The sequence below is a fragment of the Sarcophilus harrisii genome, chromosome 3, assembly GCF_902635505.1.
Source record: "Sarcophilus harrisii chromosome 3, mSarHar1.11, whole genome shotgun sequence".
NCBI classification, from domain to species: domain Eukaryota; kingdom Metazoa; phylum Chordata; class Mammalia; order Dasyuromorphia; family Dasyuridae; genus Sarcophilus; species Sarcophilus harrisii.
The window spans coordinates 245,176,404-245,203,034 of record NC_045428.1 but is presented as its reverse complement, the minus strand read 5'-3'; the positions used below and the strand labels follow the sequence as shown (position 1 = coordinate 245,203,034).

The 26,631-nt window shown below is 35.2% G+C and overlaps 1 protein-coding gene across 5 annotated transcripts in view; it reads left to right on the top strand.

Annotated features, from left to right (window-relative positions):
• The window catches only part of EVA1C (eva-1 homolog C), an 84,417-nt gene that overhangs the window by 30,394 nt on the left and 27,392 nt on the right, over positions 1–26,631 (top strand). For 4 of the 5 annotated variants that reach the window (XM_031959359.1, XM_031959358.1, XM_031959357.1 and 1 more), the window contains exons 2-5: positions 2,303–2,499; positions 6,627–6,750; positions 11,865–12,017; positions 25,270–25,413. In XM_031959359.1, coding sequence (XP_031815219.1) covers positions 2,303–2,499; positions 6,627–6,750; positions 11,865–12,017; positions 25,270–25,413 — 618 coding nt within the window. The remainder of the gene's footprint in view (positions 1–2,302; positions 2,500–6,626; positions 6,751–11,864; positions 12,018–25,269; positions 25,414–26,631) is intronic. The other variant, XM_031959360.1, reaches the window with a different exon arrangement.

The window sequence follows — 26,631 nt, the reverse complement described above, 5'->3', positions numbered from 1 at the left end:
AGTTTTCTAAAAGTGTGAGCAAAGAAGACTATGAGGGCTTGAGATTTGGGATCAAACATAGGATTTGTGTGTCTAACATAGCACATCTATTAAAAGCTTCTGGTTAGGCAGAGTGGTTCCTCCAGAACAAAATCCTCCCAATTATTCGGAAATTTGAGTCAGGTTTAAAGAACCAATGGGCTCATTTGGAGTCATTTTGCTACTGAATATAGGAAGGATTTGGAAGAAATCTTAGCTCCATCAAGAGAGGACTCTTGTCCTTTTTCTTTAAGAGAGACTTCTCCTCCCTCTTAGAAGCCAACTGTTGACAAACTTATCTCCCACACACCTCATCAGAAAGTCCCTGGCTCTCTTCCCAGCTACCTTACTCTCTTGACCTCATTAGGTGTGAGAGAGAGGAAAGGGATTCACTCAGCTTGGATGAACCCTTTTGTCCTCATGAGAAATATTCCAGACCCTCCTGTGGCTTTTCATTTTTCCTCAAAAGGGGGGAAAAGACCTCCCATCATATTATCTTAGTAGTTTCTGAATGGTGTTCATTCAGTCTCTAGTGCCAGATGCCAAGTGTCTTACATACCCTTAAAAGCTCTGAGGCTCTAGCCTGTTTTTGTTGTTGTTGAAGTTATTAAACCCCATCACAATGGAGAAAATATTGGGAAGGTATGATTCTTCTGTTCTCCCCATTTCTGTACTTTCCCACCATCTCTTTTTCAGAGACCTCAGCCCCAACAGGTCTTCATTATGTGTAACTTTCCTGGTCTTTCATGACTCAGTTGTCACAGGAACTGTTCTATAATAAACATGTATCCTGTCCATACAAGAATGCATGGCACTAGCCAATGGACGACGATAAGAGAATTTGAGTATGACTCACTCAGGGCAGGCAGCTACGTGCCTAAGTGGCATTTACACAGAAATCCTTGAGTTTGTGGGGGTGTTTCTTCCTGTAACAATAGGTACTTTAGGACCTTCCAGATAACTGTAAGTCTTGACTTAATCCTCACTTTTGAGAAAAAATTTTTACAAGTATGACTAGGCAGTAGAGAATCAAGCTGCATACATTTTTTGAAAGTTTATACCTTCCTAAGTAACATAGGACCCCAGACTCTTAGAAATGGCTTTATTCATAATTTCCCATCATAGTATGGCTTAATTTTATGGATATTCTCCTGAAATCATTAGCCAAGATGAATCTGTTGCTATTCACAATGAAAAGTAAGCTTTTGGCTGTTGAAAATAATGATAAATGGGGCACCTAGATGGTTCAGGGAATATAGCACCAGCTGTGGAGTCAGGAGGACCTGAGTTCAAATCCACCATCAGACACTTAACACTTATTAGCTGTGTGACTCTGGGCAAGTCACTTCACCTCAATTGCTTCAGTAAAATAATAATAATAAGAGATCACATTTATATATTGTATTAAGGTTTACAAAGCACTTGACATCATTTTATTTGAGTCTCACAACAATATCCTGTGAAGTAGGTATTGTTATTATTCCCATTTTACAGATGAAAAAAGTGGGAAAGGTAAATGATTTACTCCGGCTCACAAACCAGAAATGATCTCAGGTGGAATTTAAACTCAAATACCCTTGACTACAAGTTTAATCCTCTACAGCCAGAGTTTCTTAACTTTTTTTGTGTGCCATGGATCCTTTCTCAGAATGATTTTAGAAGTATAAAATAAAATACACAGGATTATAAAGGAAGCCAATTATAATAATAGCTAATATTTATAGAGTACTTATTGGGTGCCAGATTATGTACTAAGTGCTTTACAAATATGATCTCTTTTGGTCCTCACAAGAGCCTTAGTGGATAGGTGCTATTTTACACATTTTACAGTTGAGAAAACTGAAGCAAACAGGCTGAAGTGCCTTGCCCAGGGTCACACAGTTAGTAAATATCTAGCCAAATTGGAATTCAGGTTTCTCTGACTGGATTCCAGGTCCAATGCTCTCTATCTACTGTGCCAGCTACCTTCCCTCAATTATATTAAAAAACAGTTAGCAAAATATTTTTAAAAAATTTTTATTTAAAATCAATCTTATTTTATTTAATTTATTATTATATTATTCATTAATAATTTTAAATTTATTTTAAATAAAATTTATTTAATGCATTATTAAATGAATTTAATTTAAAATAAATATAAAATAAATTTTAAAAATTTAAAATTTTTTTAAAACAAGTTAATGTATTCCAGAATAAGAACCCTTGAGACTCCATTGTGCCTCTTATTTTCTTAATATTTGAAGAAATTATATTCCTGTATTGTTAACTATTAACTATTTTCTAGGTTATCTAACCAAACTTCTACAAAACCACACCGTGTATGCTTGTGATGGTAACCGGTTGAGTCTTCAGTGTCCTCGACATTCTACAATTAGTGTCCAGTCAGCATTTTATGGTCAAGATTATCAAATGTGTAATTCACAGCAGCCTGCAACCATGATGAAAGACCATTTAACCTGTATGGCACCCACAGCTCTGCAGGTATTACACTTTGTAGATTTTTTTCTGAATGCTAGCATGATGTTTAAAATACATATGCACATGCATGAACATACATTAGATACATATGTAATACAAAATTCATATGTATCGCACTTTAGAGCAAACCTGATCCATAAGAATCTAGACTTGTACAAATGACCAGTTCATAGCTGGGCATGAAAAGATCATTTGTTTTACAAAGAAATTTACAGCAGAATGCTTTCTATCAAAATCTTTCTAAGAATAAGTTAAATGTTATTCAGATTACAAAAATTCAGTTTAGTTTGCTCAAACTTCTACTGTTTGCTCAAACTAGTTTGCTCAAACTTCTAACGTGAGGTACAACTAGATGAAGTTTCAATTTTACAGTCCATGGACTGTATAAGAACTTTGATAGGAAAGAAAGATTAATGATACTTCTGGATAAACAATAAATATATTTTGTTAGGCAAACACATAAGGCCTAGGGAAGTAAACTTCATTTGTTCAAAGTCATACAAGGAGTATGAAATCTAAGTCCTTTGACTTGACTTTAGAGTAAAAAAAATTCCTGAAATATCCTTTTATATAGTATGTCTGGATTGTACTAGAGAACAAACAGGAAAATAGATTGGCCATTGGAAGCCTTTGGTTAAAAAAAAATGCTCCTATCCTATTTAAGGACAGGGGAGAAGAACAGATATGAGTAATAATAATAATAATAAAACAATTAAAATAACTAACATTGAGAGAGTGCTTTAAGTTTTACAAAGTGCTTTACATACATTAACTTATTTGATCCTCACAACAATCCAGGGAAATAGGTGCTCTTATTATTCCCATTTTTTTGATGAGAAAACTGAGGTTCAAAGAGGCTATATCACTTGCCCATGTTTAGGCAGCACATGAACATCAGAGGCAGGATTGAGCCCTTCTCTTTTCTCTTTCCATTACCTTGTACAGTGAATTAAGTGTTGGACTTGATTTCAGAAAAATCTGAGTTCAAATTTGGTCTTACTAGCTGTGTGACTCTAGACTACTTCAGTTTTTTCAGTTTTAAAATGGAGGTAATAATAGCGTCTATCTCAGAGGATTGTTGAGGATCAAATGGAGTAATATATGTAAAGTCTTAGCTTGATGTAGTAAAGTGCATAATAATTACTTCCTAGTACCTTCTTTCTTTCCTTCCTCCTCTTCCTCCCTCTTTCCCTTCCTTCCTTCCTTCTTTTTCTCCTTTCCTCCCTCCCTCCCTCCCCCCTTCCCCCTTTTTCCCTTCTCCCCTTCCTCCCTTCCCCCTTCCTCCCTTTTCTCCTTCCTCCCTTCCCGCTTCCTCCCTTCTCCCCTTCCTCCCTTCCCCCTTCCTTCCTTCCCTCCTTCCCTTCCTTCCTTCTTTCCTCCCTCCCTTCCCCCTTCCTTCCTTCCTTCCTTCCTTCCTTCCTTCCTTCCTTCCTTCCTTCCTTCTTTCTTTCCTCTCTTCCCTCCTTCCCTCCTTCCTTCCTTCCCTCCTTCCTTCCTTCCTTTTCTCCCTCCTTCCTTCCTTCTCTCCTTCCTTCCCTCCTTCCATCCTTCTCTCCTTCCTTCCCTCCTTCCATCCTTCTCTCCTTCCCTCCTTCCATCCTTCCTTCCCTCCCTCCCTCCCTCCTTCTCTACCTTCTTTCCTTCCTTCCTTCTTTCCTTCCTTCCTTCCATTCTTCCTTTCTTCCTTCCTTCCTTTCTTCCTTTTTTCCTTCCTTCCTTTCTTCCTTCCTATAATATTCCTCTGAAATCACATCTAACATGAGAAACCTATGCAATTTCCCCCTCACACTCTTCCTTTTGGATTACATTGAGTGACTAAAATGAGTATGTTTGAGATAAATTTATTGACCTAATTTCTAGACTTTTCTACTGGATCTTAGTGATGTCAAACACTCAGTTAAAGAATTACTCCTGAATATAAATATAACCAGAATAAAATATAATTAGAAAATATTTAACAAAACAAATTAAAATACAATAAATCATTGATAATTTTGCATTTTAAAAATTGTCACTATATGGCCCTCAGAGATCTTTAAGTATATTTCTTCTTGCTTCCTTTTCTCAACTACATATTTTGAAAGTAGCATGATTTATGGTTTATTCTATTATTCTCCTCTGTCACTATAGTTCCTGGCATACCAAATCCTGGCGCTTAGGCAGTCTACTGTCTTCCTTGATCCAATCAGAAATTTTATGGGAAACTCCAAAACCTGAAAATTTCACCTCTTTCAAAGTCTTGTGTTTGGTATAGTACAATAATTCTTTATAATTCTATAGTACAGGCAATTAATTGCCTATCCTTCTTGTACAGGCCATTGACCGGGAATAATAAAAAATAATTATCAGAATATTCTTTGATGTTAAACATCTCAAAATTCAGTCATCTTGTTTTAGAGACAAATGGTTATTTTGGTGCCTTTTAATTTGACTTTGGTAGCTTGAGGCTAGGCTGAATGTCACCACAGAAGACAGATCCAAGTATTCCCACAGAAATGATAACAATCCTTGTAGTGCGTGAGTGAATATCAACAGGAAATCCCTACTTTATTTATTAGACAAGAAAGACTGTAATGTACTTTCAATAGAGTCTTTTCTGAAAGTACAGCTTGCTTCTCCTCTAGTATTATCTAAAGGCCTGGATAATTTAACAATGACCCTAAGGCCATGTGAAAGTACAGATATTATCAGGAGACAAAAATTGCAATCTCATGAAATTTTGTAATTTCCTGAGTCAGGTTCTTGACTTAGCTGTGGATCTTGCTTTATAGCTGATGTGTAAAATGATATTGTTTGATGTGGACAAACAGGCCCACAGAGATATTTAGTCCATTATGATGAGAAAAGGAAGATAGAAAAAGAGAGACTTGAAAATATTTGCTAATTTTATTCTGACATTTAGCCAAAGGAATACTAGAAGGCATGAACAGAATTCTTAGAGACTAATTTTATAGCAAAGTCCTTTTACTGGAATCAAGTCAAAGATGCATGTACTTATTTATTACATTTTATAACTAGGTATTGGAATACTGCTGTAAAAGAACCTTATTTGGGACAAATAGCCTTTGATGTGCATTTGCAAAATAGATTCATTAAGAAACATGTAAACTGATTATAAGAAAGAGAGACACACAGACAAGCATGATGGAAAGCTGCTAAACCAAATTTTGGAGAGAGATTTGAAGAGTATTATACTGGAAATGAGAAAATTATACCACAAAAGAAATGTGTCCCAAAGATTTTTTGTTTTAAATTTTGGAAAAGAAAGTCAATATCACATATAACTTTGTGGTCTTGTTTAATAAATATAGAAGACAAAAGTAGAATTTGGAATTCTAAATGGCTACAAATGGTGAAACTCTTATTTCTTTCCATCTTATTGTGAAGGGATCATACCAAAGATAAGGAATTAACTGTGTAACATTGACCAGGTCATGTAACGTTTTAAAAACATATTTGCCTTATTTATGAGCTGAAAAGAGCTGAAAATTATAATTGCTAAAGTTCCTTCTAACCAGAGGTTTGCTGAAGTCAGTTCATACCAGTTTGAGATCCAGGAGTTCAATTTTCAGAGTGAACATTTACACTGCCAAAATTGGCAAACATCACTCCTAAGGCCTTGACTTATTTTGTGATTGGCTAGACTTTCGAAAATGATGGAGAAAATGTTAAGGTTTTGTAGATTAAACTTATAAGTATGATATACATGCAAACATACATGCATGCATATACATACACACCCATATGCAAAGACCATTTATTAAACATTTATCAGCAAGCTCCTGCTCCTAGCTGGAACTTTTTCTGATTTTACTCATGTTCTCTAGTACTTGTTTAGCCCTTGACCTTTATTTTAGGATTACTAGTAAAGATGTAACAAATAAAATTTGATGGGTGTGGTTTTCTGACCTGGGCTTGCCAATATTTCACTAGGTATTTTCCCTTTACTTAAGCTGTATGAGATAGAGAGCCAGCCTGATTACCCACAATCATCACCAAAAGCCAACCATTGTTTTGCAATGCAGCAAAATGTTTCCTTTCCTTCTCAGAATACAATTGCAGCTCAGGTTTTAGCTGGGTTACAGATTTGTATATTTTTCAAGGCTATCCCTTTTTACTTATTATTTTAGAAAGTACTGGATGAGTGCCAGAACCAGAGAGCCTGCCAACTTCTTGTCAATAGTCGTGTTTTTGGACCTGACCTGTGTCCAGGAACTACTAAATACCTTTTGGTCTCCTTTAAATGCAAACCTAGTAAGTAACTTTTTTTGTGGGCATATTTTTGAGGGTCTTATGACTTGTTATAGTTATTTGCTTTATTCAAGTTCATGAGGAGAGTTCTGTAACTCCCCATATAAGTGACTTTAAAAAATACTCTTATTATATAACTTTATGGAAGTATCTAAATCAAGACAAGGTATGGGTATGGTGTGTAACTGCCTACAGTGCTGAAAGGTGCAATGATGAACATTTGAAAAATATAATATTGTAACTTCTACTACATATGTTAAGTGCCAGAACGTTCTGATCTCTATGACATGTAGTTAATATTTTTGTGATGTCAAATTATATGCATTGTGGTGAATGGCCACATCCTCTGTGGGGAGAGTGACCCAAAGGAGCACACAATTTTTCAAAAGCATAGTCAGAGTACAGAAATCCCTTGTCTTAACTCTGTCTCTATCTGATTGTATATTGCTGCTTCAGTTTGGACATGTGAGGTTCTACAATTAATGCTTCCTCCTACTCTAAAAATCAGTTGGAAAAACGTTCTCTGATGCTCTTTAAATAATAGAACGTTACATGATTATGTTACTTTGTTTTAATTTTATGCTATGTTCTTATCAAAGTAACTCATTTGTTACTTTTAATAAACTGAAGTAATTTTTACTGTATTTCAACAAATTCATGATATTATCAATGATAGTACTCCTCCATTGATACAAATGCACTGCCTTTTTAATCTCTTCATTTGTTTGGGAATTTTCCCATATTTTCCCATAAATCCTTCACAGAAGAGTTATATAACAAACTAAAGATTTTCTTTACTTCTTTGAATGATTCATAGATATCACTTTAAGATGCTGGCTGTCCTAATGTTAATTTTCACTCATTTCAGCTCACCTACATTATAGATGTTTTTCTTTATTGAGCTTTTAGCATTCAAATCATTACTAATAATATGTTGCAATTTATTTATTCCCACTGTATATATTGAATGTGTTCTCTTTGGTTTAGTCTTGGATAGCCAAAGATCAAAGTAATATCACTAAATATACATACGTGCATATATGTATATTACAAGCAATTTTAAAAGCTTATCTGATTCTAGAAATTTTGATGAAAAGTAAATAAAAGAAACCATTGTCAAGTTATTTGGATGGATTTTGTCGTTATTTGAATTTTTTTATTTTTTATTTTTTTTTACAGTAGCTCAAAAGAACCATGAAATATGCAAATTTAGAAACAGTTCCATCCCAAATATTCATACAGACTATTTGTGCTCAAACTGTAGTAAAGCTTTCCTAGCTCATATTAACCATACTTAAAGACACTATACATTTACTCCAACATTTTGTCATTTTGTTCCTCTTTGGGTAAGAAAGACAATCACCATTTTGGACCACCTTTGACTTGGAAAAGACATTTATATTGCTTTTTATACCCTCATATTTGGAAGAATAAATTATTTTTGGTGTGCCTACCTGTGCCTTTTATTTGCTTTACTGTTGCCTTTTGAAAACAGGCTAAACTTTGATATTATTTATGAGACATACAGCACTGCTTTGATTTTAGTTCTTCAGATTTTAAAAAAAGTACCAGGTCCCAACTCTGGGCTCACATAGATCTTATTCAGTCCTTAAAAATCCTGACCCCAGAGAGAGGGAATTCAAGCTTTTTCTCACCTTATGTGGCTCATTATGCCCCTACTTCAGAGTCCTGGGGAAATTCTTTTAAGTGAAATCCAGATTCCATCACCACCAAAAAAATTAATTAAAACATAAAGGACCCTTAAGATCCTCTATACATCTTTAGTATTTTGCACAGTTCCAGAAACTTAGTAAATGTTTAATGAATGTTTGTTGCTGGTTGACAAATACTTTAAAACATGAACCAATAGCCCACCACTTCTATTAAACTCTCCTAAAAGACAGAAAAGACTCAGTGAGACAGCTGACCAAATTTCACTTTTATTTCAGCCTACGCTGTCTGAGCAACAACTAACATCCAAATCTTCATATCAGCTCAATCATGGCTTGTGCTTTCAGGTGCCAGGATGATGCCATCAATAGCAGTACATTTCTGACAATTCTTAAATTCACAGGGTGGTTATTAGGACTGGAAATATTTAAGTCTCAGGATCACTATTTAGACTGGCTATGTAATAAAGAGAGAGCTATACTTGATAACTGAGAATTGGAAACTTTACAGATTTGCAGAATGGGTTATCCCAGGCAGCATGACTATTTTCAGGTTCTCATATTACCTTTTGGTAATATTCTTGATATTATAAATTACAAATGCCCACTGTTCAGCCAGTAGGGACATTAGCTCTTAGAATAGCAGTAGCTATACAATATTTAACCAATAAATCTAGGGTCTACTCTCCCAATACATAACAACATCCTTGGGAAAAGTGAACTCAAATTCAGGGTACAGTAGTGGTAAAGCAAACAAGTAGGGAACAGTGTGATCAAGATTACTCACACTTCTGGTAGTGCTGGACTTTGAAGTTCTTTTTCTGTTGTGGAAGCTTACAGAGCTCCTAACCCTCCAATTGTCAGGCTAGCCCTTTCTTGAGTCTATATCTGGTATTCTTCTTTGCTGACAGAGATGACACTCCTTGAAATTGCTTTCATGCTTGTGACTTTCTCTTTGAATTTGTATATGCCTGAAATATGTGTCTTTGCTTCCTCAATTGTGTCTCAAAGTCTCCTCTTGAAGTAATGTTCTAACTTTTATATGGAATAATTGCTTCTAGGCAAATAGAGACTAGATAGAGGCAATGGGTATAGAAACTCAGTTCTTACCTCATTACTCTCTCTGGTAGTGCAATAGAATCCTCTTCTACAATAATCTCAGACTGATAAATAACCTGTCAATTAAGGATCTCTAGTGGGCATTTTTTGTTAGCCATTGGGGTCACACACTTTGTAAAGGGATCACTAAGTATTTTTTTATTATAGTTTTTTATTTACAAGATATATGCATGGGTAATTTTTCAACATTGACAATTGCAAAACCTTTTGTTCCAATTTTTCCCCTCCTTCCCCCACCCCCTCCCCCAGATGGCAAGTTGACCAATACATGTTAAATATGTTAAAGTATATGTTGGATACAATATATGTATACATGTCCATACAGTTATTTTGCTGTACACAAAGAATCGGACTTCGAAATAGTGTATAATTAGCCTGTGAAGAAAATAAAAAATGCAAGTGGACAAAAATAGAGGGCTTGGGAATTCTATGTAGTGGTTCCTACTCATTTCCCAGAGTTCTTTGGCTGGGTGGAGCTGGTTCAATTCACTACTGCTCTATGGGAACTGATTTGATTCATCTCATTGTTAAAAAGAGTCATGTCCTTCAGAATTGATCATCATATAGTACTGTTGTTGAAATATATAATGATCTCCTGGTCCTGCTCATTTCACTCAGCATCAGTTCATGTAAGTCTCTCCAAGCCTTTCTGAATCATCCTGCTGCTCATTTCTTACAGAACAATAATATTCTATAACATTCATATACGATAATTTATTCAGCCATTCTCCAATTGATGGGCATCCACTCAGCTTCCAGTTTCTGGCCACTACAAAGAGGGCTGCCACAAACATTCGTGCACATACAGGACTCTTTCCATTCTTTATGATCTCTTTGGGATATAAGCCAGTAGTAACACTGCTGGATCAAAGGGTATGCACAGTTTGATAACTTTTTTGAGCATAATTCCAAATCGATCTCCAGAATGGCTGGATGTATTCACAATTCCACAACAATGTATCAGGGGATCACTAAGTATTAACACTTTGTATTATACATTAACATTTCTTAATCCTTAGTTTTGCTAATGGACTAGAGAGAAACTGAATGCCTTTTCATATATTCATTAGAGAAATTTTATTGAAAGAATGAATGGGAAAGCATGCATTAAATACTTGCTATATACAAAATATTATGCTGAATATTGCTTTCTTTTCTTTTCTCGACATGGCTAGTATGGAAATATGTTCTGCATGATTTCACAAAATTGATTCTATATTGCTTGCTTTTTCAAAAGGTGGGAAGAATTGGAAGAAAGAAGAAAATTAGGAACTTAAATTTTAAAAAATTGATGTTAAAAATAAATATATGTTTATATATCAGTGTATATATAGATATATATACTTTATATACATATATGTGTACACATACTGTGTAAGTCTTTATATATATATACACATATGTATATGTATATACACATACATATACACACACCCCTTTACATGCATGCATGTAAAGCAAACCAGTCCCTGATTTATTTCTTTTGGCAAGACAATCAGGGTTAAGTTATTTCCCCAGGATCACACAGCTTGTGTCAAGGGTCTGAGTTTAGATTTGAACTTCCATCCTTCTGATTCCAGGACTGGTGCTCTATCCACTTTGCCACCTCATTGCCCCAACCAGTTCCTGATTTTAATGTAATCATTTCCTAATAGAAGGCAGAAAATGTAGTAGTATTCAATGTAAGTCAGATTTTAAAATGCACCATTTTATAGGTACCCACCTTTAAAGCAGGTGATGATTCATCTCTTTTCATGTTATTTCCACTGATAACGTCATCCATTTCTAACTTTGAATTATTTAACAGTACCAAGTACTTTGGTGATTAGAATTTTGTTTCCTGGGTTTTTAGTAGCTATGGTGACTGAGCAGGCAGGTGCTGCAATATCTGCAGAAACAGTTGCTATATCACATTGTCAGAATGAAATGAGGGGGAATCAGGGGGAAGATGCATGCAAATCAGTTTCTTGCATACAGTAGGCATGAAATAAATGCCTTTTGATTGATTTATTAGATTCTCTAGGAAGGATTTATGTATAAACATGGACAAAATTTGTACAGGATGAGAAGCCTTGGATCAGTTGTGATCTTCACCAGTGGAAGATCTAATTTTATCAGTTAGATTACAGATCCATTGAAAGAGCTTTCCTTTTTCAGTACCTCCTGTAGACATTGTGACAATGTGACAGAAAAAAAAGTATAAAAGGGGCTAAGAATCAAGTCTTTCATTCATTCTTTGAGTAGTAGGACTGAAAACTGGTAGGAACTTAAAAAGGCAGCCAAAAAAGCCACTTCTTATGGTACTACCTCATTTTGTTTTGGTTTTAGATGAATTCAAGACTAAAACTGTCTGTGAAAATGAAGAGCTAAAACTTCACTGCCACGAGACAAAGTTTCTTAACATTTATTCTGCGACCTATGGTAGAACAGCAGCTGAAAAGGACATCTGCTCTTTTGAAAAAGATTATCTTCCTCAATTTGGTAAGTATTGCTATATTATAGCACTTTGTCAAATGGATTAAGAATTGAGGTAAAAATATCTCCCCCTCCTCCAAAATATAGATTATATGTAATTATTGGAAATCAACTCTATATTAAGTTTATAAGTACATGAAAAGATAGAAGAAAATTAAACAGAAAAAAATATGATAGTTCCATTTTCTATATTGTCCCACAGTTTGTAAAAGTATACTCTTATGTTAAAAACTCAAAGTTGGGTGTCAAAAAACCTGCCTTCTATTTCAGTTTCAATCAGACATTCTTATTAAAGACATTATTGGGAATTTATTTTGCAATTTGGGGCAGGATTTCAGATTTTTAGCTTTTCTCTTTAAAAAGCACCTAGTCTTTGTTTAGGAATAGTGGGTATGAGGAGGCACCATGTTATGTTGAAGCAAGTCAGTGGCTTTGAAATAAATGACCTGTATTCAAATTCCATTGTGTTTTTCTCCAACTCCCCAGTTATCTGTATGACCTTGGCAAGTCATTTCACATCTTTGCTTCTTTATTTCTTCATCTGTTAAATGAGGAAAGTGAATTAAATGGTCTCTGAGATCTCTCCCCACTTTGGATCTATTAACCTAGCCTGAGAAAAGTGTTGTTGTTCCTCCTTCATTCTTGAAGAGGAACCAATGACCTCAGTAAAGTGATGTCTTGATTTTCAAGTTAATTGAATTTAACTAAAGGTGGGTGGCGCAAAGTCATCAGCCTCTTTCTTTTCTCCCAAGTCATTTGGAGTCCAGCAGCAAGACATAGATCAGATTGACAATCCATGACCTCAGATGCAGTGAGAGACCGTAGCCTTTAAACTAAGAAAAGTACATTATTAAGTAGGAATACATTCTTCTGTTAGTTGAGAACAGGGAATATATGGAGACTGGATGTAAATCAGCATATACTATGTTCACTTTTTTTTCTCTTTTTCTCGTTTTTTTTCCCTCTTGTGGTTTTTCCTTTTTGTTCTGATTTTCTTCTGTCAACATGATTCATAAGGAAATATGTAAAAAAATGAATGTACATGTATAACAAAAATGTTTTTTTTACATATAATTGGGAAAAATAATTTTTTTAAAAGAAGAGAGAATAGGGAATGTAGACATTTGAAATTCTGTAACCTAACAGAATCTGAGAGGCACATCCAGGAAATCAGATTAATGGATGAGCACTGGGAAATTTCTGAGGGAAAGACATTAGGACAAATGCTATTGAATCAGAAAGGTGTAGAATCCTGACAAGTCTTTTTGTTATAATAGCTTTGTGAAAAAGGATTAAAAATCAATTCTGCTAAACCATACAGAAGTAAGCTTTAGCATCTCATAGATATACCTTTAAAATGAACCATTATTTCAGATATCAAAGGGAAACAATTTCACTCTTTTTCCATGAAACTGACTGCAACTTGGAACAGGAACATCTTGTATTTTTACAGTCCTAAGAACTCCAGAAAGAGGTGTGACTGTTGAGAATTCAAGAAGACACAATAAACCCAAAGCAATGAAACTGAATGAGACATTTATGGGAAAATTGAGAACATTTTTTTTTGTTGCTCTTCCCCAGTTCCATGGTCAGTTGAATTTATACAAACCATTAATAAGAGTCAGCTAAAAAGTGATGGACATTTTAATGTTATATAATTTTATTAGGTCAACTTTCAGCTAGAAAATCATAGCTGACATTCATGTTTTTATGTTTGCAAAGCACTTATGTCCATTATGTTACTTACCCTCATAATAACTCTTGTGAAGTAGATATTCTTATACTCATTTTTATTCATACACATGCATATATTCCTATACACATTTTCCTGGTAAGGAAACTAAGGCTCAGTGACTTGCCAGCATCCATAGAACTATCATGTGTGGGTTTCAAACTCTGGCTCCTCCTGATTCTAATCCCACCACTTCCCCACTACACTTCCCATTTTTGTTGTGGTTGTTGCTGTTCAATTGTGTCCAACATTTCATTACTCCATTTGGAGTTTTCTTGGCAAAGATACTGCCATTTCCTTCTCTAGCCCATTTTACTGATGAGGAAACCAAAGGAAACAGGGTTAAGTGACTTACTCAGGATCACCCAGCTAGTAAGTGTCTAAGGTCACATTTGAACTCATGAAGATGAGTCTCCTGATTTCAAGCCCAGCACTCTAACAAACTGTACCACCTCACTAAAACATATTTTCTTCTTGTTTTACCTTTAAGGATTCTTCCCCTCCCCCCACCAGTTAAACCTCTAATAAATTATGTTTTGGGGGAAAAGGGACCCTCAATGAAAAGTACTATACAAATATAAGTTATTTTGGGGGGGCAAGAGAGACAGCACAATATAAGAGACATAAATGGAAGAATGAAAAGAGGACTAAACTTGGAGTTAAGACATATGGGTCCTGGTTCTAACAGCTTCTAATTAGTTGTGTGACTTGGGAAAATTTATTTAACCCCACAAGGCCACACAACATATGCCATATATTCTCCAGGCATCATGTTTTATGATTCTGCAAGAGGGGAATAAATATAATGGGTGGGAGGAGTCCTTTATAACAGGTTCCACTAAGTAAGACAGAGATGACAGAAACCAGGAAAATACAGTGGTCTTGATGGAGTGTAGCTTCTAGGGGAAATGTCACAATAACCTCGGATCCCCTAATCTTAGGAATACTATAATCCAACAAACATTGCTGACTGTCAGATAAACAATCTTTTGTTCAGTGATAACAAATTTCCTGAGACAATAATGAATAGACCACCTCTAAAACGTACCTGTAAGCCATAAAATTAGCAAATCAGTAACACGAAGCACCTGGCCTCTCTAACTTTTTTCCTATAAATTTATCTTCTCGCTCCTGGTTCTTTGCTAAATCCTTTTTGGAACTTCAGTTGGCGTTACAATTATAATAAACTTTGCCCTTTGACTTGAAGATGAGTCAGAGCCTGCAAGTTCTTTTGAGACACCTCACAAAACCAGTCTGGAACTCCAACTATTTTGGGCTCTTCTTTGAATCTCAACATTCTCTTCTTGAAAAATGATTTAATTTAATTTATGGAAAGATACTTTATTTATAATCTAACCCTAGACTGGAACTGCCTGCCCTGATCCCAGATAGAATTCCAGTGTGGGAAAAGTTTCTACTCTATCTGGATCACTCCCCATTTATCCTCATAAGTATGAACAAACCTGTAATTCACGCTACTACTACTACTACTACTACTACTACTACTACTACTACTACTACTACTACCACCACCACCACCACCCCCCCCCCCCACACACACACACAAACACACATGTATGTCTGTATATTTTGCTCTTTTTGTGATTTTGCCATTACAGGAAATGTGGTTATTGACAATTGCTCTGGAATTTGATGTTACTATTTATAATTCTTTTGCTTAGTAAAAACATAATATTAAGAATATGGTCATTAAACTCAGGGGCATAGAGGGAGTTTGCTCCTACTAATCTGAAAGAGATTTCCCAAAACCTTAACATATAAGGAGAAAGTGATTAGGAAAAAACAGTTTTTGCTACAGGTAGGGCCTCAAATCTTTCTGAGGCCATCTCCTTATCTACTATACCTGTAGTCCTCAAACTTTTTGCTTTTAGCATCCCTTTACTCTCTGAAAAGATGCCAAGGGACCCCAAAGACCTTTTTGTTTATATGAGTTATGTCTGTTTGCTGCATAAGAACTTAAAAAAACAAGAACTTTAGACTTTAAATAAGAACTTTAAATATATATATATTAATATATCCAAATACATATTTAAATTAATTGGGTTTTTTCAAGTATGGAAGTAGCAAGATTAACAACTAGTCTAGTTCTATTGAGAATATCTTGCAGATTACTTGTGAAAATCTGTACAACAGAATATTTTCTCCCGCTCCATTTGTGCTGTGGAAAAGACTTTCTTCTAAAAACAACATTATAATGTTGTGCAGGCTCAAACAAAAATAAGATCAGATACCTCATCATGAAGTCTGTAAGAGACTGCTGAAAGATTACCCAAGTCCATTGCACTGAAATACATATAATTGTTTGAAGAGCAGTTGATGGGCCAAGATGGGACCAAAGAACTCCCCTTGGACAAAAATGAATGCCAACTTAATCCGTGTTCCAGCATCGGAAGAGCAAAAATAAGCAGTCCAGGAGACATGAACATGAAGGTATTTGGCAAATTCAATGGGCAGGTAGGCTGTGCCTCATTTTCTTTAGCAGGCTATTTTCTAGCTAGGCTCCAGGCAATCTCTTACTTCCTGTAAGAAGAAAGTGAAAAAGCCAAACAATGATCATCAAAGGCCTCATTGAGTCTCATCACTAGGCCAAGTGTGGGCAGGCTTGAATTTTCTTTTAAAGATCAAGGAGCCAGTGGTTTCTACTACCTAGAGCTTCCCAATGAGGAGGGCCTGGCCCAATTATCTCCATAAACATAGGTTGTAAAGCTAACTTAAGTTTCAGAACTAAGCAGCAGCCAAAGAATAATAATAGTAAAGTGGTTGAAATATCCTGTTATCACGTGTTGGAAACATAATCCAACAACTTGAGAGTTTGCCCAGAAGAAATTGCACAAATATCAACCCAGGAGTAGAAAATTGGTTGGTTGGTTGGTTTTTAAAGAGAAACAATTCAGCAGGCACATGACTATAACTAAATTATATAGATATAGATATATAGAATCTCCTATCTATATATATTCTACATAGATATATAGAATCCATGTAGATATATAGAATCTCCAGATCATCATAGGATTGTGTAAGAATGCTATGGTTTTATTCACTCTCACTTCAATTCAATGCATATTTATTAAGCCCTCCTAAGTGAAAAGTACTATATTAGGTCCTTGGAATACAGAGGCACAAATGACACAGCTCCTACCTTCAAAGAATTAACATTCTATTGGGAGTGAGGAATGTGATATACGATCCATACACAGAAATAAATTCAAAATATATAATAATGATTTCAAAAGAGAGATAACACACAAAAATGGAGGGATCAAGAATGTGAAAGGTGACATCCTGTATTATGAAGGAAATTAGGTTTTTAAGATAGAGGTGAAGAGAGAGTACATTCTGAAGATGGACGATCACGTGTACAGAGAAGATAGAAGGGGATGATGAAAGGTCGCGCAAAGAGAATAGCTAGTTTGACAGAAGAGTACATTAAGTGGAATAATCTGAAATAAGATTGGAAAGATGGGCAGGAGCCACATTGGGAAAGTCTTTAGATGCCAAGCTAAGGATTTTGTATTTTGTTCTAGAGGCAGTGAGGAACCAATAAAGATTTATCACCTGTTTAAATTCTTTCATTTTCTAAAGATTCTTATTATAAGCATGTGTAGTTTAAGTGACAGAGTATTTTGCCCTTGGGGCTTAAGAAAAGGACATAGAATTACAAGGTCATAGATTTAGAGTGGGAAGGAAATATCTAATCTAATTCTCTCATTTTACAGTGGAGTAAACTGAAATCCAAAGTGGTGAAATGCCTTTTCTAAAGTCACAAAGGTATTAGAAGTAGTGTTACTTCTGGTACTTTCCTACTAGTCTTAAAAAAATGTAATTTTACTCCTTAAAAAAAACCCAGTAAATTTCTAGGAGAATCTGTAGGCTCATATTATTGTTCTTAGCTCATATACAAGTCACATAGAATGTAGGTATATAGATATGCATATAGATATATAGAATCCTATTCTGGCATTTCACAAGTTTAGTCTTAGGAAACCAGATAAAAATGGACTTCCAGTTCCATTTTATGTTTAAAATAAATTTTATTATGCATTATTATGTAGCATTTCATATACATATGTATCAGAAGACAAAATGAGGATTATAAGTGAAAATATGAATCTCCATTTTATACAGTTTGCTTTTTTAAAAAATCATATAATAAAATCCTTGGATTTACTTTAAAGATTATCCTCTATGCTTCCTTCTGAAATTTTGTTCTGTTCTGTGCATTTTAAAAAATGTTTCAATGGGCCTTTAAAAAAAAAAACATCATTATTAACCACCTTCTTTTCCCCCAAGGCCCCCACCATTTGATTAAAGATTGAAAGAGGAAAAAACTTCCCATGATAGAGAAGCAAAAGCACCTCATATAGTGGTGGTTGTTCATTCATTTAGGAATGTTTGACTCTTCATGTCCCCATGGGCCATAGTCCACCAGTGTTATCCATGAGGTTTTCTTGGCAAAGACATTGGAGTGGTTTGTCCTTTCCTTCTCCAGTAAATTAAGGCACACAGAGATTAAGGGCACGGTCACATAGCTAGTAGGTCTAAGACCAGATTTGAAGTAAGGTGTTGCAGATTCCAGGCCCAAAATTTTATCCCCTGCCCCAATCCATCTAGCAGTCATATATAAAACCATGTTTCTGTACCTTGAGTTATTATTTCTCTGCCAGAAGGTGATTTGCATGCTTTGTCACAGGTGAGTCCTCTGGAGACATAGTCATTGCTTGATCAGAATTCTTAAGGCTTCAAAGGTGTTTTTATTAATAGCATTGTTTTCTTTTTAAAAACTGTTTTCATGTTTCTGCTTTTTTTTTTTTTTTTTTTTTTTTTGTATCAGGTCAATCCTGTGCTCAGGATTCTTTGAAATTATCTCTTTTATAATTTCTTATGATGTGGTAATGTGCCATTGTATTCATATGTCACAATTTAACAATTGCCTAGTTGATCAGCTTTTCAAGTGTTCTATCTTCTTTTTAAATCTCTCAATACCTTTGAGTTTTAAGATTCTGTATACCAACAAGATTCTGAAGGGTATTTTCTGAGTTACCCAATAAGAATGGGGAAAGATGAATATAGACCCAGAAAATTTAATTTCAACTCTTTCAAAGCAAGCAAATGCTTGGGAAGAGACTCATGCCCAGTCTCCCAACTGAACCTTAGTATGCATCCATCCTGGAGATTGTATATCCATACAGACAAGTCTGGAGATTTACCACAATACTCATTTTTACTAGGGTTACAGTGGCACTATACTACCTTAAAACTGTTTTCAGTTGATTAAATTCAAATCAAATTCATTTCTTTTGATTCTTATGTTTGGATTTCTAGTTTCTTTTTTGAAATCTGATCTTTTAATCAGAGAGGCTTGAAAGTACTCTGTTCTATTAATGTCCATTTTCTCTTCTTTAGGATTATACTCAGTTTTGTAAAGCTGTATCATTTGTTTTTTTGGAATATTGAATTCTAGTATTTTTTCTCATTTACGATAGAAGTTTCCAGGTCTCATGTTTGCATTGTGTGTGTGTGTGTGTGTGTGTGTGTTTGTGTGTGTGTATATACATACATGTAAATGTACGTGTGTATGTTTATATAGATATGTTTGTATCTATACATATATGTATATATAGGGTGGGGGATATAGATGTGGATGTATTTATTAATTTTGGTTATGATGTTCTTAGGTTTTGTTTTTGTTTTTGTTTTTTTTGCATTTTCTTTTAGGAGGTGATTAAGGGATTCTTTCTTCACTTCTCTCTGGTTCTGAATAGATCTGGGGCATTTAAATTTTATCCCATTCCTTATAGGGGCCCTCCTTTCTTGTTAGCTGTGCCTTCTTCAGATATAGAACCTTACAGACTTTATAGTGTTTCTGGTCTTACTGGGAGGCTAAGGCTTGCACTGCTAGTAAATTTTCTGGTGGTTCCATTTCCTTGTCTTTGGGCTTCTGGTTAAGGTTTTGTGTAGTTATGAGTGGAAGAAGTCATTTACTATAGTTTTTCAAAAGATGTCCTGATCATTATTGAATCTGGGTGAAATTTCAGGTTTTTGCTAGAGTAGATGTATGGGAATTAGGCTGTTTTAACTCCATTTGGGTAGCCATATTGTCTGATAGTCTTCTAGTTATAATGTGAGGGCTGTATGGTCCCAAAGCCAGATTTTTTTATTTACACAATAAACAACTGTTAATGTCCTCAGGCAACAATTTCCCAATAATTATCATCATCATTATGAAACAGCCTTCATCAATTATAATTATTCATAGAGTGTTGAAGTAACCTGGGGGTAAAGATAATAATAATAGCTAGCATTTATAGAGTGTTTTAAGATTTACAAAAATTTGATCCTCACAGCAACCATGGAAGGGAGCTAAGTCTCTTCCCATTTTTACAGATGAGGAATCTGAGATTAAATGACTTGCTCATTTAATGACCATATAGCTAATAAATATATGAGGCAGTGTTTGAACACAGGTCTTCTTGACTCCCAGTCTTACTCTGTCACTGTGCTGCCACCATATTGCCCTAAAGATAAGGGGCACATAATGACCATGGCTCACTCCTTCCTTTTAACCTGTTAAAAATGTTTTTAACAACAACTTATTCTTTTGGAGTTGATTTAGTACACATAAGAAGTCAAAAATTGCTGACAAAACTTTATAAAAAGGTATTTAAAAAGTCAAATCCTCTGGGCACATTCTTTTAGACTCTAACCACAAGATCCTAAAAGTAACTTTAAAATTTTTTTTTTAAATTTTTGCAGTAAAATAGATGGTAATCTAACTCTATGGCAATTCTCATTTATCTGTGGGTAAATTATCCACACTGAGTTTTATCTCTGGCAAATGATTCTTTCAAGTTTAGGCATGTTGCACTGCTTCATTGACATCCCTGCCTCGGAGGGGCTAAGTGACTTGGCCAGAGTTATGTAGCTTATTAATGGCAAATGGGGGGGTAAGAGCCTCCTGACCCCCACTCCCAGAAGTCTTTCCATCATGGCTTGCCAACTTGAATTCAGTGGAGAAAGAAGATGGGCAAATAGAGCAGCTTCTTGGGGGCTTCTAAATCAAGTTTTATTCATGTGGCTTCCTTTAAAAAAAAAAAAAGTAAAACCTTTAAGTCCTAGACTTGAAGTTAAGACTTACTTGGGTTCAGATGAATTCTTAAGTAACTATATATATGCATCTGTGTACACATGCACACACATCCATATGAGTGTGTATATGTATATATATATGTGCATAAATGCATGTTACTGTACACACACGTGTTTGTGTGTGAGTGTGTGTGTGTGTGTGTGTGTGTGTGGTGTAGGAAAGTCAGAAGGCCTCTGAGTCTCATTTTCTTTATCTGTAAAGCAGGGGTAATAATACTGGTTGTTTTTAATCTCACAGGATTATCCTGAGGCTAAAATGAGATAATATATGTAAAATGCTCTATTACCAGCAGCTTTTATTCTAAGTACAAAAATACAATCTAGATTCAAATATAAATGACTTTAAATTCTGTTCCTTTCTGGGTTATCCATGCTTCTACTCCTGATTAGTCAATCAGAACTCCAGCTAATCAAAACTAACTGGAAGTATCTGGATTCAAGATTAGTTAATCAGAAGTTTCTTATGCATATTTAAAGAAAATATTTGCTTAAGAACCTTGAATTTAGAGCCAAGGCACCTACATTCAGATGCTAGCTCTTTTTTTAACCACTTATGTAACCTGGCCAATTTATTGAACCTCTTTCTCTACTGCTTCAAATTCCTCATCTGGAGCACTAGGTGATCTCCAGCACTGATGTGAGAATCAAATGAGATAATATTTGTAAAGTGCCGAGCACAATGTCCTGCATATAGTAGACACTTAAATACTTCTTCCTTTCCCTCCTCCCTAGTACTCGTTTAATCCCATGTCTCTCATTCAGCATTATTATAAATTGCCTTTAAAAAAAAAAGAAAATAAAAGATTTACCTTGGATTATTTTGAGGTTTAAATGAGATAGTATAAATAAAAGGACTTTGTAAACCACACAATAGCTGTAAAGTGTCTACTTCTAGCCTACTGCCTCATTCTTTCCCTAATCCTCAGACCTTTTTGAATTCTGAAACAACTTTTTCAACCATTCCTCCCATTTATTCTGCCATATTGTTTTATTTTTTCTAGTTCTCTTTGTTTGTCTAGTCCAGACCAGGTTATCCAGATCTAAAATTCCTTTTCATAGAATCTTGACTGTTTCTTTCCTCAATAAGCTCTAATTTCCACTCAATTATACTTTTTGTCAGACATCTTTGGTCTTGCTCGCTTTCTTCCATGTTTTCCAGGTTACCAATCCCTAATTAACTTTTCAGTATTTGCCACTTTTACTTTTATTCATGAGCTACTTTTTCATGAGTCACTTAACCCCAATTGCCTCAGCAAAAACTCAGATCCTCCTGACTTTAGGGCTGGTGCTCTATCCACTGTACCACCTAGCCGCCCCAGCCTTAACTTTTGAAATTACTTTTAGATCATCAGATTTTATAGTAGGGATTACTTTTGTATATGGGGTAGACTAGATGATGACTGAGGTCCCTTCCAATTCTTAGATTCTCTAATTTTGAAAAAAAAAACTTTCATGATACCTTATAAATAACTAAAATCATAGCTCTTTCTCACCAATGCAGTGATTTGAGACAATTCCAATAGACTTGGGATGGAAAATGCCATGCTCATCCAGAGAGAAAACTATAGAGACTAAATGTGGATCAATGTGGTGTAGTAGGACTCTTTGGTCCCCTGATCTTTGTGGGGGAGGCCTGGGTTAGGAAACCCTGAATCTTCTTGTTTTGGCCCACCACCATCTACCCTTAATTCACCTGGAGATTTACCCTTAAGGAGATTACTCCTTAGCTTCTAAACTTGTGAAACTCCTAAAATAATAACCACCCTTAATTCATCTGGAGACTATCCCCTAGCCCCAGGCTATAGAAGACTACATAAAATTGAACTCTCTCTCAATGCTTTGCTGCTATTCCAATCAAGAAACTAGCCACTGAGAATTCTCAGTGTCAAAATACCCCCCACCTCCCCCCCCTTTTTTTTTGCCAACTGTGAGACTGGGATTGTGAATTCTTTTGCAACACCTGCAACACTGCCCTGGGAATTCCCAAACGTGTTAGGCTGTCTCATCCCTCAACAAATGTGTAGTATTTTCATTTTTTCATTTGTTTTACCCTTTTGTTCTGTACCCCCCCACAACATGACTAATATGGAAATATATTTAAAATTATTGCATGTATGTAACCTGAAAGGGGAGTGAAACTGTGTTCCCTTTAAAATGATCACTCTGCAACTGTGTTCCCTTTTGAGTCTCAGGCCCTCCTGGGAAAGCATACCTTCTCAGATAAGTTATCTTTTGGGGATGCCAGATCCTTTGATTCAATTAAAAATCTTGGTCAAAAAGCACCCCTTTGAAGTGTCGTTAATTCCAATTGGAGATCTGGGCCGGATACTGATAAGCATCTAGGCCTGGGAACTTTGGCTTCCTTTTCAACTTGAAACCTGAGCCTCAAAGATTCTTTTTAAAAAGGCAATTTCTGAACTCACTCTTTGCAGAAGGTCCAAAGCAACTGCTAGAACCTGCCCTCTGAGAAGGCATTCTCTTCTCAGTGTCAGCCTCCATTTCCCTAATAGGACTTTGCCATTAAAGAAATCTGTCTCTTAGCAAAACTGGCTTCCTATCCAACAATAAACTTCCATTTTTGCCATCTAAAACTCTTTGGGTTCATGAATTTCTTCACATTGAACCTGCGCTGATCAAAAGGGGATTTTAACAACTGACTGCCACTAACCTCATCATTTGGTTCCCTAAAGACTGGGATCCCTGAAAACCTGGACAGGGTAAAATCTTTTCTTTTGTCTATTCTATAGCTAAGATACTCAAACACCCAGGAAGTTTTGAGTCATTGGAACTCTAGGCTCGAGAAGCATTCTCTCAGGGACACCTGGTTGAGAATACCTGCATTCTCTGACAAAAAAAAGCTCCCTTACTCAGGGAACATTTTGTCATCTCTCCATCTCTAGAGATGGATGAAGAGCTATAGAATCGGGGAACTAAGATTTGGAGGGTTTTTTTTTGGCAAAAAGGGGACACAATTTCAGAGTGATAATTTTAAAGGGAACACAGTTTCATAGTAATAATTTTAAAAGGAACACAGTTTCACTTCCCCTTCATAACCAATATCATATTGCTAGCTGTCTTGGGGAGGAGGGAGGTAAAGAAGGGAGAGAGAAAAAAATTGTAACATAAAATCTTACAAAAATGAATGTTGAAAGCTATCTTTATATGTAATTAGAAAAATAAAATATTATTATGTGAAAAAAACAAAATCAATTGAATATACCATAGTATTTGGAGTTAGAGGACTTAGTGACAAATCTAAGCTCTGATACTTTTACTATCCTTGTGACCTTGGAGAGATTACTTTACCTCTCTCAGTCTTAACTTTTTCATCTATAACATTAAGGGATCAGACTAGATCAGTAGTGTCAGACTCTAAGAAATGGGGGTACTCAGCCCTTTTTGTAGTGGCAAGGAATTGGAAATGGAGTGGATGTCCATCAGTTAGAAAATGGCTGAATAAATTATGGTATATGAATATTATGGAATATTATTGTTCTATAAGAAATGATCAGCAGGCTAAGTGAAGGGAACATTGTACACAGCAATAAGATTATGTGATGATCAACTATGATTGATGTGGCTCTTTTGAGCAATGAGGTGATTCAGGCCAGTTCTAGGAGATTTTTGATGGAGAGAGCCATCTGCACCCAGAGAGAGTACTAGGGGTACTGAATGCAGATCACAACATAGTACTTCACCTTTTTTTGTTGTTGTTTGCTTGCTTTTTGTTTTCTTTTTCACGTTTTTACTTTTTTGATCTGATTTTTCTTATGCAGCATGATAATTGTGGAAATATGTATAGAAGAATTGCCCATGTTTAACCTATATTGGATTACTTGCTGTCTAGGAGAGGGGGTGAGAGGAAGGAAGGAAGAAAAAATTTGGAACATAAGATTTTCCAAGGAAACCATATTGTTAAAATTTATTTTTGCATATATTTTGAAAATAAAAACCTATAATTAAAAAAAAAGAAATGGAAATTATTAAACCAAACATAAGGATTTCTGCAGGCTGAATATTAACTTAGAAAAACACTTGTTAATGTTATCTTTGTTTTATTTATTTTGCTAAATATTTTCCAATTATATTTTATTCTGATTCACTTTCAGAACTACTTGTGGCTTTTGGGCTGCACCTCTGTAGACTAGGTAATCTCTATGTTTCCCTTTAAAATGAAATCTAGGATTCTTTGAATAGCAGATTCCAGTTTGAACCCTAGAGTTCAAGGTATATTGCTGCAATTTTAGATGTGCTTGCTAGGATCAGCATAAACAAGAGCAGCCAGGTGTTGCAAATACAACTGAGTTGGTCTGAAAAGTAGGCCTAAAACCTGTATAACTGCTTCTTTCTTTGCAGATTGTTTATCTTATTCAGCCTTGAATGTATTATCAAAGAGGTGCTATGGAAAGCAGAGATGTAAAATCATTGTCAACAATGACCATTTTGGAAGTCCTTGTCTGCCAGGAGTGAAAAAATACCTCACTGTGGGCTATGCATGTGGTAAGAATAAATCTTGGCTTATTATTTTTAAGCCCTTGCCCCTTTGATAAAGTGAAATCATGTAGGAAAAATGTAATAATAGAATTTTTCTAAAGTCAACATGTGACAAGCTAACCAATCCACAACTCAATTTTGTTCTGTCCTCCCACAAATCCCAGAAATATTTTTTTATTCTTTATCCCCAGTTATTATAGTCATATCAGATAAGCAAGTCAAAATTTTTAAAAGCCTCTTTAGCAGTCATATGGGCAACAAATTGATAAAGTATAAAAGAATAAGCAAATGTAGGTAAAAATTAATGTAGCCAAGTATGATGATTTAAATCCAAGTACTTAGAAGTCTCCAAAATATACTGGTTTGTCATGAGAGTTTAACAAAAGCTTTGGCGATTCTTTAACCCTATGAACTAGCTTATGTGCCCTGAGTGATTAGCTCTTTCTCTTTTTAACAATTATTCATCAATTAATGCACACATTAATAAAGATATCAGGTAATGGCACTTGTTATGGCTTTTTGAAATCTCCTTGAAATAAGATGGAATAGAATAGTGTTTGTTCTTTTCCAGATTCTACTTAATTTGTTACCATCACTTAAGCATTAACTGGAAGTTAAGAGTCTTCTAGGGACATCATTGCTTCTTAAAAAATGAAATGTTTTTCTTAGTGAAGCATTTATACATAAATTTCCCATAGTATATTTTCCTAATCTCTGCCCAAATTTCCCTAAATGATTGCTACCTGAATGGAAAATCTGATGTCTGTAGTGAAACCAGTATTAGCATTTACAATATACAAGATGTCTTAAAAAAGTCTTAGTGCAGTTTTAAATTTTAATAGATTTGGTATATGAAGGTTTTGGAATATTATTGTTCTATGAAAATTGATGAACAAGCTGATTTTAGAAAGGCCTGGAAAGATTTACATGAACTGATGCTGAGTGAAACAAGCAAAACCAGGAATACATTGTACACAGTGACAGCAAGAATGCGAGATGATCAACTATGAAAGATTTGGTTCTTTTCAGCGGTTCATTGAGCCAAAGCAATGCCAAAAGACTTTGGACAGAAAATGCCATCTGCATCCAGAAAAAGAACTAAGGAGACTGAATGTAAATCAGTATATGCTATGTTCACTTCTTTTTTGTTGTTGGGTTGGGTTGGGTTTTTTTTTCCTTTTGTTCTGGTTTTTCTCTCCCAAAATGATTTTAAAAGGAATGTGT